We start from the raw sequence: 18,082 nt of genomic DNA, 5'->3' as shown, positions 1-18,082 counted from the left end.
AAGAAGACCATTTAGATCTTAACACTTTGATTTGTTTCCTGGATCGATAAGAACTAAGCCGGAATTACTACATAGTCTACTTACTTCACGAAATACCTGTTTCAGCTTCTGTACTGAGACGTCAAGAATGATGTTACTTTCTCCATTTCTTCTTGCTTCTTTTAGTAATTTTCTATAGGTTTGTCCTCGAGGTAGTTGTCTTAATGTAACCTTTCTGTCGTATTTGGTTGGAACTATTAACAAATCTTGATACTGGATCAGATCTGACGTGTAAAATATTTGGTATTTGTTTAATTTTAATATTTTAACAGTAATATTTTGATTAATATCTATAAATTTAAATATTTTATTTTTAGATAGTTTGAAAAATTATCAAAGTATATTTTTAATTCAATTTTAATAAAGTTTAACAAGATAAATAAAATTCTTACATAAATAGAGACATAATTTTGATTAATTTATCATTTTTAAAGTTTAATAAATGAATGTATAAATGCAATTTAACAAGTAAATAGAAAACTAAACATAGTTTCTAGAAACTTTAAATATTAATAATAATTTACAGTTAATAATCGTATATTGACTTTTAACATTGTTAAAAGTCACGTACTAACTACTAAAACGTAATTATATTCTGAAGAAACTATAAACTATTTCAAATATTTAGAAATAATTTAGTAAATTTGTCTAAAACAAACGTTTTCGTTATTGATATTTTTACTTAATATTAACTGAAGAGAAATTTTTCAAGCAGTAACCACATTGTCTCAAGAGGAAGGCAAATACACTCAAGAGAAACATCTTTTCAGTGCTAGAAGTGCAGCGAATAAATATCACTTTTGAAAATATCGCGTAGTGAAAGTTTGGAAAAACATATCAATAAAATATCCTAATGGTTCTACAGTGGAATATCCAGCAAGTCAATATTTTTTCAAATAATTTATTATATAAATAATTATATCTTTTTAAATTGTTTATATAAAAAAACAAACGGTATAATGTTATTGATGCACTGTGTAATAAAATATTTAATTCTAACTTTTGTCTTTTTTTATAATGTTTTATTTTTTAAAGTTTTTTCCTTTTTTCTTTTTTAAGTGGATGTATTTTATTTCCTGTAGAAGAATCAGTAATCAATGAAAGAAATTCAGCAGAAGTCATTCCTTTTTAACTCTTTTTTGTCAGTAACAAACTCAACTTCACCTATAACTGCTGAAACAACTACATGTTCCATTCAAAAGTGACTACTTATTCGATTCTTTACTTTAATGGTTTCCCATTCGATTCTTTAGGATTATATTTTATCTTGATTTATTATAAGTACTAACTCTTTATATAGAATATTCACCATCATTTATCAAATTGTCTTTGTTATATTATAATTTATAAACATTATTAAAATAAAAGTGGAATATAAAATGTGATGTATTTAGATGAATGAGCGCTATAATAAGAATATTGTACTTAATTTATAAAACATAATTATTCATTCGGTTTACTACATTACCGTCATTATTTTCGTATATAATCGTAAATTTTTCCCATCTTTTTGCGTTTAATAAATCCAGACAGGCTTTACTAAGTGCCGATGTATCCGGGTAGACGTTGATTGAGTGATGATATGATCGAAATCCAACATTCCACCACATGTATACATTTGGGACTTCGAAAGTATTGCAAGTTGACTGGATAGTGTTGCATAAAGATGGCGAACGTGGACCGAATATAGCTGCAACTCCCATCTTTAAAAATTCACATACTGTAGAATAGAAAAAAAAAATATATATATATATATACATAAGTGATACTATTATTAGTATAGATGTATATACCGGTATACTTAAGTACTCTTATTGTTTTAAATGTATTTTCTATCAGAAATTTCGACATATATTATCTCTCTAAAATTAAATATTTATATTTGGCGTATGAATAATTAAAATTATATATTTTATATAAGTTTCTGATCGTCTTGTAACTAGAATTAGCGATGTAGTCATACTTAAATATTATTTTCAACTTCAATCGATTAGTCACAAATAATTTATCAAGGAAACTTCAGAAAGTTTTCCATAAATTTTTATTATGGTACCTGAAGCAAGAAAAAAGGAACGAGGAAAAAGAATTTAAAAAAGGAAAAAAAAGGTAACAGGGATAATATTTTACTGGAGAAAATTTGACTTTAATAATAAATGCCATTATCCATAAAAAAGTATAGCTCGGTTATTAAAAGATATTTATAAAAACTAAACTAAAGCACGGAAAAAATATTGAAAAGGTTTTCAATTAAGTGTCGTTAAACAAACTACACACATTCTTCATGTTATGTTAAAGAGTGGTTCGTACATGACATACATATATATGTGATAAAAATAAAAAGAACTTACCACATAAATTTTTCAAATCGATAAAAAATTTAATATTATAATATTTCATACAAATAAATGAAACAGATGCAATATTACTTATATCATAAAAAGTGTTCTTTGGTTTCATATTAGTTTACTCATTTTTTACATAAATTTTATCAAAATGATTCAAAAGTGAAATTGAGAATTAAATAGTGAAATATATCATAAAATAAATTGAAGATTATTTAAACTCCTAAAGTTAACTAGGATATGTAATGTTAATAGAAAATTTTTCAAAATTTCTAGTCAATTTTTTATTGAAGACCATAAATATCTCCAAAAATGTGTCACGTTCAGGCAGACCAATTAAATAATCCTAAACTTTATCTTATATAAGTCTTTCAATTTTAAAATTTGATAAGAAAACTTTAAAAAGTTTTTAAAATAAATTTAAAAAAAAATACGGAACAGATCGAAAATAAAATCTGTTTTATAATTAAATTACAGAATAAGATCAATTTCGATATTAATAAATTCGGTTACTCGTGTGTTCTGATTAAAATACTTTTTTATAAATTTGATTTTGAAAAAGCTTTAAAAAAACTTTACTTAAGTAAATTATAATTTTAAAAATTTAAACATTTCAACTTAAAAAAATTTTTTTTTCTGGACTGCTATATTATACAGAACTTTCAGTTTTTATGAGAAAAAAAATATTCATAAAGCAATTACAACTACATTACTTGAAAAAATAAAGATAATTTTTCTGGAAATGCAAGAGATAAGTGAGCTTTAATGTTTTTAGTTGAGTATATTTTCAAGTATAAACGATATAAAAAAGAAGAATGAATCGTTATAAATATAGTAAATTGTGGAAAAAATATCATAAGTAGGCAAAATCAGTTATGAACTCACATTTTAATGATTTTTTAAAACAAAAATGAAAGAAAATTTAGTAAACTATATTAAAATCATCGAGTAATTCATTATAGTTTCTTGGGATGGTAAAAAAAATTAAAGAGAGTTTAAAATCGACGTTATTTTGTAATCTGTATTAATATGTTAAGCAAAATACAAATACAGAAACTTGGCAAAAGTTTCAGAAAATTCATAAATATCATAAAAATGTCAAAAGTTTTTAAAAGTTCATTTTCATTATAAGATTTTATTACTGTTTATATAAACTTTCAGAGATATTCTAAATATCAGTAGAGTTGTTTACTGTACAGACCTACTTATAAGTGTGTTACAAAATTTAAATAAATCGTAAAAACTAAATCTAAGACAAGTGTAGTAAAGTAATCTGCAAGAAGAAAACAAAAATATATCAATATATTTTTAATGTTATTTATAACAGTTTCATTGGTCTGAAAAATAAAACAGTATTATTTATAAAAGAGCTTATTATCCAGTTTTATCTTTGCTGTTTGGAGAGATACTCTATAAATGCTATCGTAAAATGTTTAATACAATGTTTCTCTCGGTTTCTTGAACACGATCAAAGAATGTAAATTACAATATATTGTGAATATTTCAGTCTATAAATCATTCGCATTTTGAGTGAAATTTAAATTGAAATAAAAACATTAAAGTGCCAATATAATCCGCTTAAAATTTGTAAAATTTGCTTGTAAGATTCTAATCTAACGTGAATTTTATTATTTTATCCACACTTAACGAAAGATTTAGTGGTTTTGTATATAAAACAATCTTTTATATTGTTGAAAAATATAAAAATTGATATAAAATTCTTATAACTTTTAATATATGATACATATTCTAAACGTTTAAACATTGTTTCAGAATTTTTTTTTATAAAATTTTCCTATCATGAATGAATGACTGAGACAAAATGCAATATGTATGCTTTTGTTATTTCAAACATTTATGAGTAAAATAAATTTTCTATTAACGTTAGCTTGAACTGTATGATTGAAAGAATGCGATTTTAAATAAGAAATCAAATATATTTGATATGATTACAAAATAATAAAAGAAATATAATGAAATTATATTATTCTTTACAGATAACATATTACAGAAAATGAAACATATGAAAAGGAAAGAAAAAGTGCTTTGAGAATGTTTTTCTTGTACTTTTACTAGGAAAGTAAGAAAGCAATCAGTTTTTGTCATCAGAGCAGAATATGTTCTCTGAACCTTAAGTAAAGTCAATAATATCTGTTATAACTCTATCCAGCAAAAAAAGAACTACAAATCGAAATGAAGTACAGTACATACTTTTTCAACGACTTAAATCTATATTCTTCTAAAGTTTCTATAGAGTTTAAACAAACACCTAGTTTTGTTTTAATTTCGAAAATTAAATAAAAAAACCAAAATTTAATTTAAGATATACAAATAACGTTTCTTGAAAACTTTAATTAGCTTATAAACCTTTTCTTATATATTAAAAAACAAGATTTACAAAACTGATTAAAATCAAAAATTATTATTTTATACATTTCTTTTAAATTTTTCCTTTTAAAATTCTTTCTTTTTTTTAAACTTACTTTCTTTTTATAAATTTTATTAAACTTATTTTTTAATATATTGAATTTTTTATTCTTTTGGATTTCCATGTAAAAAGATTATATCAGTTAAAAAGTAGAAAATATAGACCTATTTAAAAATTTATTATATTATTTTATTTATTAGCTATTTCTGGGTAAATCAATATTATAGTATGGATCTATGTAGGTTTAAATTATGATGAAGCGATTAATATTTAATTTTTTTTATTATATTAACGCAGACTTTGCCTTAAAAAAGTTTAAAAATACATTAAAACACCGATTAATCGAGGTTCTGCATTATCCTAGGCAAACCTGTAATTGAGTACGATAGTTTTCTTATAAATATATTCATAAAAGATTTAAAACGACAACATGTATTACAAATAGTTTGTTTCTGTTACCTTTTATCATTTAACTTCAATGTGTGTAAATTATTCGTACTAAAATGTAAGTACAAAATACATATTTTTATACTTAAACTATTGTACGCATTATCTATATGATTAAATTCACTAAGGTTTAAAAGAAATATACCACATAAATCTTTTATATTCATAATTTCTAATCGAAAATGACCGTGGCCATCCGTTTTATCCGAGATTTCGGTTATTTGACATTGAATCGGCTGCATTAACTCGGATAATCGGGGTTCTATCGTATATTAAAATTGTTGTATTTTACAGAAATGGTTTATAAACCAGATTCTGAACATTTTAGTGTAATCGTATAAGAATGTATTTTGTAAGTCTATATATTTTATTTTAAAAAGAATTTTAAGTTATAAAAATATCTCTATTTACTATAAGGCTGTGTTAATTTTAAATGTAATGGGTTTTAAAATAATCAGTCAAGTATAACATTATAATATTTTCTTTTTCAAAATGTTTGACTTTTAAAATATTAAAGCAAAGTAAAATATGTTTCTAAGCGATTAAAGTAAATAAAAACTTTAACGTCTCAAGAGATGCAAGTCCACTACATTGTTTATAGTTCCTATAAAGCATGTACAGATATAATAAAACACCTTTCTTTAAATCCCGCATGATTTAAAAATCAAAAATTGCTATTTAACTTTAATATTTATTTTTTAATAAAACAAAAAATATATTAAATTTTTATTTTATAATTAATTTTATTTATTTATTTTTTATTGTTATGATTTTTACAATATTTTTAGCATATAAGAAATTAATTGAGTCGCGAAATGCAATCTTCTGTTTGAAGTAAACAAATTAAAAATAAATTTCAAATCGAAACAAGTTCAGAAAACAAATTTATATTTTAAAATCAATGCAGAAAATGGAAAAGTGTATTTTTTTTTCAGTAGGATATTAGAAATCGACTGGGGTTGGATTGCGATGTTCCAAATCTTTGTAGGAACAATCTCATTGATTGGTCTGCTTCAGGTCGCAGAGATGCACAGAAGTTACAATGCTCTGAAGGCAAGAAAGTAGTCGTTGATTGAACGTCTTTATAGATCGAGTGTTATTTAGAAATAGGTAAAGACGATAAAACACTTTTTCCTTCTGTCACCAACAATAGTGATACGGTGATGGATCGGATGTGGCCTTCCCTATCATTTCACCTAATCAAGTGTATCGGAGTATGTGTGCAGAGCGAAACTTGTGGTAAATATATATATATATATATATATATTTCCCTCTCTCAGTAAATACATTGCTTCTGTATAATTTTTAAAATAAATATTCTAATATAATATTTTTTTTCAAGATTTATAAGAAACAAGAGAAACAACGTTTGAACATTTTCTTAAGAAAAGGGAATAAAAAATAGCAAATACCATCAAAGGAAAGTAGAAAATGTTTACATTTGCATGGTAAAAAACTTCTCAGGGCCTTTTCCTCTTTGCTACTAACGAAACAAAAGAAATAAAAGAATTTTTTTTATTTAATTTTCTATTAAACCGTATAGAATTAACTGTTGCAATTATTTTTAATTGGATTTTCGCTAAAGATTTTAAGCTTATAAAAGTAACATTGCCGTTTATATTACAAATTCAAAAATATTATCTTACGTATTGTTGTAAAATTAACTGTATAAAATAATTAGTAATTAAATTTAAATTATTTTTTAATGAAAATCTTATTCGAAACTTTCACTTCTTACAAATATAATTTTAAAGAAATTTAAATTCTAAGGACGATTTAGGCTCTTCTTGTTTTTCTTCTCTTATTGTATAGAAATATGTTTCTTTTCGATGGAAAGATCTTTTCGAAAACATTTATTAGAATAATACCAAGTGGATTAACGAATTGAAAGGTTTGACGAATATATTTAGTTTCTAAGAATCGACGACAGATTAAAAGTGAGTTCGGCCTTCTTTATGTAATTATTCAGTAGCTAAGAGGTACGAAAATTTAATTATCATCTTTGAAAGTGCAAAATTGTTTCTAATCCCTTTTGTAAATGCAATGGCAATTTATAGAATACATAAGAATTACTTAACAACTGTAGAAAATATATCAGTTGAAGACGTTCTCTTCATTTAATTCGTTTTAATTTTATTAATATGAATACTTTCTTATAGTTATTTTAATGTTAGGAAATGTTTGTTAAATATTAGAAAATTAATAGAAAACAGTTATTCATTCTTTAAATACAAAAGTAGCATTATTATTAAATAATATTATTTTTAGCATCTAAATATGTAGGGATAGATCTTCGGTAAAGGGGTAAAAGTTAAAACATTGTTTTAATTATGGCAATTATTATTATAAGAAACTTCTAATCTTTATTTTTCAATTAAACTTCGTATAAATTTGCTTATCTTATTTACGTAAATGCATCTTCTCCGATTTTAAAACATTTATATTTATTACATATTTTATTCAATAAATAATTAATATATATTTACCAAATTAGTCCTTAAATATAGAAACTACAAATTAAATCATGTCAACAAAATTTAAACAAATTAAAAATAAAAAAAGATATTTCTATAATTTTTTAATTGAAAAACTGCAATTTTCAATATTAATGAATTTATATAGCTTCATATAACAATTCAGTCCAATTAATAATATATAAAATAGTAGCAGATGAGCCTGGCGTTGCTCAGGCAAAAAAACCATATCAAATATTAAGATTATTAGATTATTTCGTACTTCTAACCGTCCTATTATATTATATTATAGTATGATTTATACTTACAAATGTTATCTTACGTAAGGTTTTATCACACCAAATGACTTATCTAACATTTTTTCTTAATTCTAGTAAGTGTCCTCCAATAGCTGAGTGAATAAAACCACCGAACAATGGTAGTTAGTCGTGGGTTCGAGCATGGCCACGTAGAGTTTTCCGGGTCTTCTTCACGTTAGTCACCTAAATAGGGTCCAGCTTCTCAAAAGTCTTCCCGGGATGCATCTTTCTCGGCAGATCGTTCGCATTGCCGTAACCAAATAAACCGAGTTAATTCTAGCGAAAGATTATTTATTTTGATATCGTCACAATGTTCTCAATTCTTTTAATGGTGGTCTGTACATCATACTTTTCCTGATAGTAAAAAATTCTTTAAAGTGTGTGCAGTAGAGGAATAAGTAATTTTAAAACTTTGTTAGATCGGTCACTCTGTGTGATAAACCCGTACGCAAGACAACCTTTGTAGTTATAAAAATAAAATACTATGATATAACAAATATTAAAATGAAAACCATATAAAGAGTTCGGTTATTTTAGCCTACCATTGTCATGTTTATCACGATACTAGGATAATACAAAATGGCACAATTTCCTTGGTCAAGTAGATACCAATTGTAAAACGTGATAACTTAAATTTTTTCATATATATTTTTTCCTAAGGTTATCTGTAAGAAACTGCACCATTCGCAGCCAAATATCAAACGGTAATCTGCCAACCAATCAAAACCTCGGCACCCTCGAAACCCATTAAAACATATTTTGTGCTGGCTGGTATCCTTGTATTAGAATTTTATTACTCGAATGCCACCATCCGCTGGTCCGATAGACAGGAACTGTTGCGGAAGGGGGTTGAAGTAATTCGACCAAAAGTAGTCAGTCATTCACCTCCTCCCGGAATAGAGGACGGTCGACGACTACTAATTAATACTGATCTACCATTAATTTTTGAAAAGTGATCCGCCTTAGACAGGTTGTGATGGCCCACATGTGATCAAATATGCTAACCTTAACGTCTGAAAGACTTGATATGAGACTTGTTTAAATAAAAAAATCTTGTAAAAATGCTACATTAATTGCTTTTATGTGAGAATAAAGTGTTTAAATTTAGGCAACAGATTGTATAAACTACGTGGGAGGTATGTTCTCGTAAATATAGCGTTTATAGAAAAATTATTGAGCTGCAATTTTAAAAATGTTGTAGACCTATAAATTCTGACTGTCGTCCGTCTGTGTCTGTCTGACCGCCCTTCCTTACTCTCGAGTAAGATGTAAGGTAGATAAAAATGAAGATAAGATATGTAAAGCATTATGGTAGAAGACCCAGATTAACTTTATATAAATTTTCGGCTTGGACCGTAAGTCGCGTTACTTTCATTCAAAATTTTCCTCTGAACGCAGTTAGATAACCAACACGACTCTGTTGCTAACAGGAAAAGTATGATGTATAGGGGCAACACCACCGCTAAAACAATTGAGAATATTGTGTCAAAAATTGCAGTCCAGCATTGTGATGATGTCACAATAAATAATATAAAAATTACCATATAAAATTATAATGCACTTCCAATATAATTATATAATGTCATGCAATTAAGAATCGTATAATTCTAACAGTTTGCTATAAAATAAACTTATAAATATATTATTAAGCGTTGTATCATTGTTATATAAACATTATAATATTATATAGATGTATTGCTAAGGTAACATATAGCCTAAATGTATTATTGAATAGTGTAGTCTTATTCAACAGAGATCGAATTTCCATTAAGTCCGCATTCGAAATAAAATAAAAGTTAATTTACTATCACTATCCTACGGTGTGAAAAATAATAAATTTCAGGTAACAAATCCACATAAAACGTTTTCATTCTGCCCTAGAGACGAAATCAAATCTCCAATATAGCTTTTGAGTCCATTTAGTGTTTTATAAGCATTAAGTAAGTTCAGAACCTGTAAGACCTCTATTGTATTCTATCTACCTTTTCTAATAGAAAAAGAAAACTACTGATAATGAACTTCTGATATCTACTATCAGGATCGTTACTGAGATATACCAGACACTAGAGTAATTTTATTTGTAAGCTCTTGAATTTTCTTATATCATGTATACCCTTTTCTTTCTTATATTTTGTTCAATTATTTTTCTATTATACGAAATATACTCGAATTTCTCAATGTTTGTTTGGTAAATTTACTTGCGCCATTAAAACTACATTTAAAATTAATTACTAAAACATATTTAAAACAAAAAATCAATAATTAATTTCGAAATTCTTTTAAAAAATTAAAGCAATAAACTTTATCAAGCGGAATCATAACTCTGAACGATTAACAAAACTTATAATTTGCAATTTGTTTTTATAATAGAATTTCGTAGATTATTTTTAGAAAATAAAAAAAGACAGATTTACATCGTCAAGAAAAATATAAAACGAGTCATATCTGGTAAAGCATCTTTAATTAAGAACATAAAAAAATCGTTAATCTAATTCTATGGAACAATCGTTACTGTAATTAAGAAGATAACGAGGATATGGGTTTAAATACTATAAATAAACTATTAATAAAAACATGATAAAACAAGAAAATCAATTTATCCATTGGCATCGTTATAAAAGTATGCAAAAATAAATAATGATGAAGTGCCTTAATGGATTTATGAATGATTCATTTCCTTTCTCTGTAACAAACTTCCTCTAATGCAATATAATTAATAGTGTTATTTCAAGGGTGTTACAATGTGTATTAAGTATTTTATGAAGAACGTTGTAAACCTTAATGATAATTAATGTACTCGCAGAGCGTTAAAAGTTGAAATTTTGTATATTGAATTGCTAAAAACTTTCTTCATTAAAAAAAACAATTAGAAAATGTAAATATTTCAGATAATTACTACATGTGATATGGAAATTCATTTTATAAACTCTAATTTTAATAGCATTTAAAACATTCGATTAAATTGTAAATAATAATTATTAAAAATTAATGATTCTTAGATACAATTTATCACTTTTTCATAACAAAGTCGTATAACAGATGCCAAAAAAGCAGTTCCAAACTTGTGTAACGATTATGTTTTGAAATTAGAACAAGAGAAAAACATTATTTAGCTTTATTATATGGCTCAAAGCAAATATTTTCGAATTTAATATTTATTATGTTTTGTATTTTTGTACAGATACGGTGGACTTTAAAAGAATAGGACATATTATATGCATGTAATTATATTTTTATCTTATTTTTCTATTATTATTATTAATTTCTAATATATTCTGAATGCATAAAATTGAAAAGTATCTGACTTTGCGTATAAAAAAGAAAGTCAAGCAATTCAATAAAATAATGCATTTTTTCAATAAATTAAATTATTTCGATTTAGATATAAATATATTAAATCATGTTCAGTATCTCAATAGACAATAATATCGTAGATAAATGAATATATCTTTGTTGTTATGGATTTTGATACAAAGAAACAACAAAATTTATGCTCAAAATCAATTTTAATAACTTCTAGTTTTCACTTTCATTCCGAATACTGAATTTCAACTAAAAAATTATTCATTACTTTGTAACAAGACGACAATAAGTAATGTGAATATAATGAAAAATTTGTTGTTTTCGAATTTATTATAAAATTCTGTTACATTTAATAATTCAGTTTTCTGGTCCTTTGTTTTATACCTTAAGAATATATAAAAAAATCAGGAACACTCCCAGATGTTACCAAGATGTGAGACACAATGGCGACATTTCAGGAAGATAAAATCTGCTAGTCTTCTACTAATGATTGCAAATAGGATGCATGTGATAAAAACACCAAGATCAAAGACCCAAGAGAGAAAGAAAAAGAAATTGGAATTCTTCTTTGGCATCGTTTTCCCAATCATAAAAGCAAAAAAGACAAAAACTAACGATCACCTATAACAGAGTCATGACAACTGAGTAATTTTAAACACTTTTTTTCACTTACATATAAAACACAACATGATCCTTGACGTTAAATCGCTAAATGCTTCCAAAATAAGGTTGTACTCTTACTAATAATAAATTTAATTGCGTGAGAAGTGATTAGTTCTTATTCAAGATTAAACCAAATTTAAAAATATTATAAAATAGAATAACTAATCATGTCTTATAAAACAAAATAGTTATAGTTGCACAAATTATTTTCAAATTAATTTAAAGGGTAACGTGATATTAACGAATAAATTTCAATTAAAGAAATTAAGAGCGGTATTTAAATTCTCCTTAGCTCAAGTTATTAATATTTCAACTCTAGTATGTTAATAATAATGATGTTAAATATAATAAGTTATTTTGTAAAGAGTTAATGAAGCTTGCTTTCTTTTTGTTTTACGGTAACTTGATACTACATTAACTATTAAAACTTAGTTAATTATATAAAATTTTTACAATCCAGCTGTAAAACAACACAATTTTTCGTGTAAAATTAACATATTTTATTCTTATACTTAAATTTAATTTTGTAAAATCTCAGATGTATACACATTTAAGCGTTAACTTTAATTCATTAACTAAACTCGAATAACTAGCAAATGTTATGCGAAAGGATTTAATTGTATAAATTAGTTGGATGCGTGTTTGAGTTATGTTCGGAAAATTTCATTGAGAGAATGTGAAATATTAACTATGCATCCCATATAAAATATATAGGCCAAAATTGTTATTTCCGAAAGGATAATGTAGTTTATTTACAACTCATTTGTGAATAAATGATAGAATTACACTAGATTAGGCTGTATTCCCTCAAGAGTGACTGTTTCGTTGATTATCTTCTTAATTGTTGTTCATCATCACTGTCTCCATTAGCGTAAGTGTCAACAAATGTAGCAAGTTAATCGTCACACCTATGATTGCTCAAATTGTCTAGAGTAAGTGATATATAACGCTTATATTTCACTAGTTGCCAAGGGTACAAGCATAAAATTCATCAATACAAATTTCTAGGGAAATCAGTGTAATCACATCGCGATTGTATTGATTTAAGGTTATTTATAATCTTCTTTCAATAGTAAACTAAAATAAAATAAAAGGAATATAAAATCTTAATTGTAAACAAACTTTCAAATTAAAAAATATATATTGTACATATAATAAAATGTATTCTCTAACTAAAGCTTATTTAATTGTTACAATTTTACAAATGTATAATTTAAGCATTGATATACAGTATTTAGTCAACAGGAATGCAGCCTTAAATACTAGATAATTCTTTTGTTTTACTTCGTGTATTTCAAGGAAATAGTCCTTAACTTATTTTCTGATAGATGAAGTCTGTATGAAATTTTATAAATTTATTAAATATATTTTCCAATATGTACTTTTTTTTCCTTGAGAAGGATATATTTAATTTTTTGTTGTTTTATTTTAATATAGACAAAAGTATTTTTGCATTTCCCTATTGAAATGTATGTTTATTTCTAGAAACAATTTTGAATTTCAAAACTGCTTCAAATTTGTTTTGAAATTCAAAAGAGTAAACTTCGGCCCTTAGTATTTCTTTCTGTCTGTTTATACTGTACTTAATGTTTAAAATTCAAAAGTCTCATTTATTTGCCTAACCAAAGGAAAGAATGAAAAAAAGAAAAAAGGAAATCAGTTAAATTCCTGTATCTCTGTACGTAATTTAAACATCGTCTTTGATATTATTAATACATAAAAAATTTACTTTTTAGTATTAAAATGTAAAGGTAATTTTTTACCATATAGAACATAAATATAGGAAAAAGAAATATTAAATATAATCAAATAAAGATATTTTAATATCGAATAACGCTATTAAATTAAAAGAAATGAAAGTTTTGTTCCTTTGACCGCAAGCCCATAAACAATGAATTTCCAACGTCTGGTAACTTATAAAAATGTTGGATTTTTATGTGGGTCATGTTCCGAGACATTCATCCAACCAAGCATACTGGAGTGCTTTCAAAATTTTTCTATTGTTTTTTTACTATACAAGAATATAAAATTCATAGAAAATAATGTCAATTTTTCGTCAGAAAAGCATTTTTCTTTAATTTTCTATTCCAAAAGTTGCACTTTTTATTTAATAATAAATGATTTTAATTTATTGACGATAAGTATATATAATTTTCCTTTTTTCTTAAGAAAAAAATTAGATGGTAGTACGTAACAGTCTACTGAACTAGAAAGTTTTTATACAAATTCATATTAGAAATGAGAAGTATTGAATCGACATTTCAATTTTTATTTAAAAAAATATTTTAACAGCTGCTGTCATTTAATATTATGCGTGTCGAAAAACGAAAATTTATAATTTATTACTTTAACCAAGAATAAAAAGTCATTTATGAAATATTTTCCCCCGAAGTTCAGAAAATGAAAAATTGGCAACTAGATATGAAGAAAATTGTGGAACACCGCTCTCTTCTCTCTCTCTTCGCATCCAATTTAAGAGAAGGGTGAGAAAAATAACGTCATACTCTTCTCAAAAAGATTCACATGTTATTAAATTTCCAAAAATTCTATTAAATTTCCTTTACTGTAATTATTTCAGCTATAATAATTGGCATTAATAAATTATGTTCATTATGAATTTATTGATTTATCTGAAGAATGTGAACTTTTTTGCTATTTTTTAATAGTCTTATTTAGTTTAGAAGTTAATTGATGAATTTTTCTATCGCATATTAATTAATCTTGATAAAATATTAGGCAATTCAAAAATTGTTCGAAATTTAATAGAAAGAAAATCTTATACAATTTTATACTAAGCACAATTAATTAACAAATATATAAACTTAAGCTTTAGACTGGTAATCTCTGGATTTAAAACTATAACGTTGCTTTTGAACGATTTTATACAAGTGACGAAAAAAGTTAAAAGTGGGAGAAAGTGATACAAATATACATTATTTAAACAATTTTTTTATACATTTGATATTTGAATTCCTTCCAATAACGATATCTTCATGTATGAAATTTCTTATTTTCTTTAAAGATAATTCTTTGAATTTTATGCTAAAGAGGTCAGTTTATAAATTCGTATCATTTTTTTCTTATTATAGATTTGAATAAAAAAAATTGAATTTTAATAGGAAATAAAAAATACATCAAAATTCTTCTTTGTGTCACTTAAATGCAGTGAAACGTAAAATTTCTAGTGAAGTAATTAAATTAACATATTAATTATTTATGTTATATTATGTTTAAAATTACAAATTATTGTAAAAGTAATTAATATTTTATTATTATTAAAAAGTACATTAAAATTTGTTTATTTTTGCTTACAAATAAATTCCATAAATTTAATTATATAAATATTAAAAGATAAATTACAATTAATACAGATAAACAAACTTTAAAATAATCATTTAAAATGTATGTTAATTAATTTAAGCTTGGGAATTGTTGAAGCTAACTATTTTAATTTATATTCTTCAAAAGTTAAAAATTAAAATATGAATTTAATTACACATGGTAGAAATGATTATTTAATCTTTAATATCATAAAGTTGAAGAGTTTTTTTACAAACACGAACTTTTAAAAGTGGTATGAAAGGGGGAAAATGTATTTGATATTGTAATTTTTCAGTAATAGCAAGCGGTAAACTTTGAAGTAGAAATGCTATAATAAAGCTATTGAGATATATTCAAATGAGTAGTTTTGAATATGTTGAAGATTAAGTTGATCATCGGAGCAGAATTTATGGACGATCTTCAAAAAAGAATCTTTAGTCAACTAGAAAAACATACAAGTCATATAACTTTTTGTATTACCGGATAAACTTTCTTCTTTGGTTAATGCTTATAAGTAAATTGAATAAGATTGCAAGTTTATATCTGGTTTAAAATTTATTATTTTATTTAATATTTTCGAATGCAATTTAATTATAAATATATCTGAATCAAATTGAATTTAATAAAAATATTTTATTAACATTTGAAATTTAGTTTTTTAATTCAAAAAAGTGATATATAAATTGTAGTCTTGCTGAATAATTAAAATGTAAAGATGAATCTAAAGAATTTCTTTTCTAGTTCTAAAATTTGATCCTTTGACAATTTACAATTTGAATGTCAAATTCTTTTTATAGAGAAAAATTCGATGGAATTTGATCTATGTAAAAGAGGTAGCGTATAAAATATACGAAATATTTATATAATAGAAACAAGAAACTATTAGAGATGCAAAAATCACCAAAAGAAAAGATTTTAATGGCAGTTCGCTCGATAAAATATATTTTTTTCTTTACAAAGATGAAATAGAATGTAAATTAGTCTGATCCTTTTATTTCTTACTTTATTTTTTTCTTTGTTATTATATTAATCTTGATTTGAAACATCAAATAATTCCCTAAAAAGTCTTCAAAAATTATATTTAAAAAAATCTTTAGTTGGATTTGTACAGTACAATACGAGATAGGAACACAAATCTTTAATGTTTTAAAGCAATCAATTCCTTGAGTACAGTATGAGATATAAACATACATATAAAGTGAATTAATTAAGTATTCTTTAAAATAAATATGTTATCAACTTTTATCATCTTTATAGAATTATATACAGATAAACAAGATTAATTCATTTCAAGCAAAAGGTCGCAGCATAACAATCTTTATTTCACTTTTAGTAAAGCTTTTGTGTTTCTGGCATATCTGACAACCTATTCATAAGCAGTCAACTGTACAGTACGTTTATATAATTCATATACTTAGTTATATATAAAAGAGCACCGAAAATATTCCTTTTTTTAATTTTTACTCCATTTTAACGAATATTCTTAGTCAATATTAAACTTAATTTAGTATATAGTTTAAAATTACTTTTTTCAAATGAATTTTAAATAAAATACACACAATTAACTACAAAATTGTTTTACATTTTAAAACAACAATTGAGAACTAATAAAAATTTGAAATTTAGAAAGAATATATTGCGCTTTTTTATATTTAAGTTTATATGGGAGAAAGAGTTGGCTGTCATGCAAAAATGTAAATATGCAAATATTATTTTCAAGAAATTTTTAAAGACGATATAGAAGAATATTTCAATTTTATATAAGCAGAGAACATGTGGGGCTGCAGAAAACGAAATTTTATAAAATATTGATATATGTATATATGTGGGAGACCTATACATAAACAATTCTTTGTTTTTTTAAAAGAAAAATATTAAATAACTAAATGTTTATTATTCAAAATAATAAATTCATTATTATAGTAATTGTAAAAATAATAAATAGAATTTACTGTTTTTTTTAATATTAAATGATTTTTATGCTTTTTATTCAGCCAGTGTTATACTTAGAATTTTTATCTTACAATATTAACATTTTATCTACGTTACTTCTTTATAAATATAATACAGATGTCATTACTTTTGTGGGCAGATAAATTATCTTCTTGTGAGAAGATAAATCGATTTTCGCCTACCATCAAGAATTTCATCGCATCGCGTAGCCTGTCTTGTGACACGATACGACACATCGTGTAGGAGAACCGATTAAAAAAGTAATAATTATTTTAACAATTTTGCTCATTTTAAGCATTTTTCTATTATGTTTTAAATATTTCATAAGATTTATATACATAATAGCAATATACTTAGTCCAGTTTGTCAACTATACTAAGCAAATGCTTAGTTAAAAGTAGTATGGTTTTTTAATCTTTTATTTATTTTCTGGCAAAAGTTAAATATTTTATATGTTTACGTTTTTATAAAGTATATTTTTTAATGTATATTTCTACATTTTAGCTTTATTGTATGATGTTTGGCATGCATATATAATGTAAACACAAAATTGATAACACTATTTTAAAAAAATATAAATTACATTAAAAATTAAAACGATGTATTTATTAGTTTAATTTTTAAAGATAAAAGTCGTGTTTAAAATTAATGTGATTAATTAATTAAGTAAACGATTTTGTTGTAAGGCGTTTAATTAACAATAACTTTTTGGTTTGGTTAGCTATAAAAAGCAATTAGACGTAATTTGAGTTATAGGAGCATGTTTATTATTGTAAGTAAAGGTCTGGAAGAAAATTCGAAGTGAGCAAAGCA

General features: G+C 24.5%; 1 protein-coding gene across 1 annotated transcript in view; it reads right to left on the bottom strand.

The window, feature by feature from the left end:
- The window catches only part of LOC136974849 (glutamate receptor ionotropic, kainate 2-like), a 60,580-nt gene that overhangs the window by 17,223 nt on the left and 25,275 nt on the right, over positions 1 to 18,082 (bottom strand). Inside the window, exons 3-4 of the mRNA XM_067269829.1 lie at positions 1,508 to 1,759; positions 85 to 263 (exon numbers count right to left, since the gene is read on the bottom strand). Of these exons, the coding sequence (XP_067125930.1) occupies positions 85 to 263; positions 1,508 to 1,742 (414 nt within the window). The 5' untranslated portion in view covers positions 1,743 to 1,759. The remainder of the gene's footprint in view (positions 1 to 84; positions 264 to 1,507; positions 1,760 to 18,082) is intronic.

The sequence above is a fragment of the Centruroides vittatus genome, unplaced genomic scaffold, assembly GCF_030686945.1.
Source record: "Centruroides vittatus isolate TY-2023 unplaced genomic scaffold, ASM3068694v2 contig_357, whole genome shotgun sequence".
In the NCBI taxonomy this organism is placed as follows: Eukaryota; Metazoa; Arthropoda; class Arachnida; order Scorpiones; family Buthidae; genus Centruroides; species Centruroides vittatus.
The sequence above is the reverse complement of the archived record's forward strand: the minus strand, read 5'-3'. Positions and strand labels throughout refer to the sequence as shown.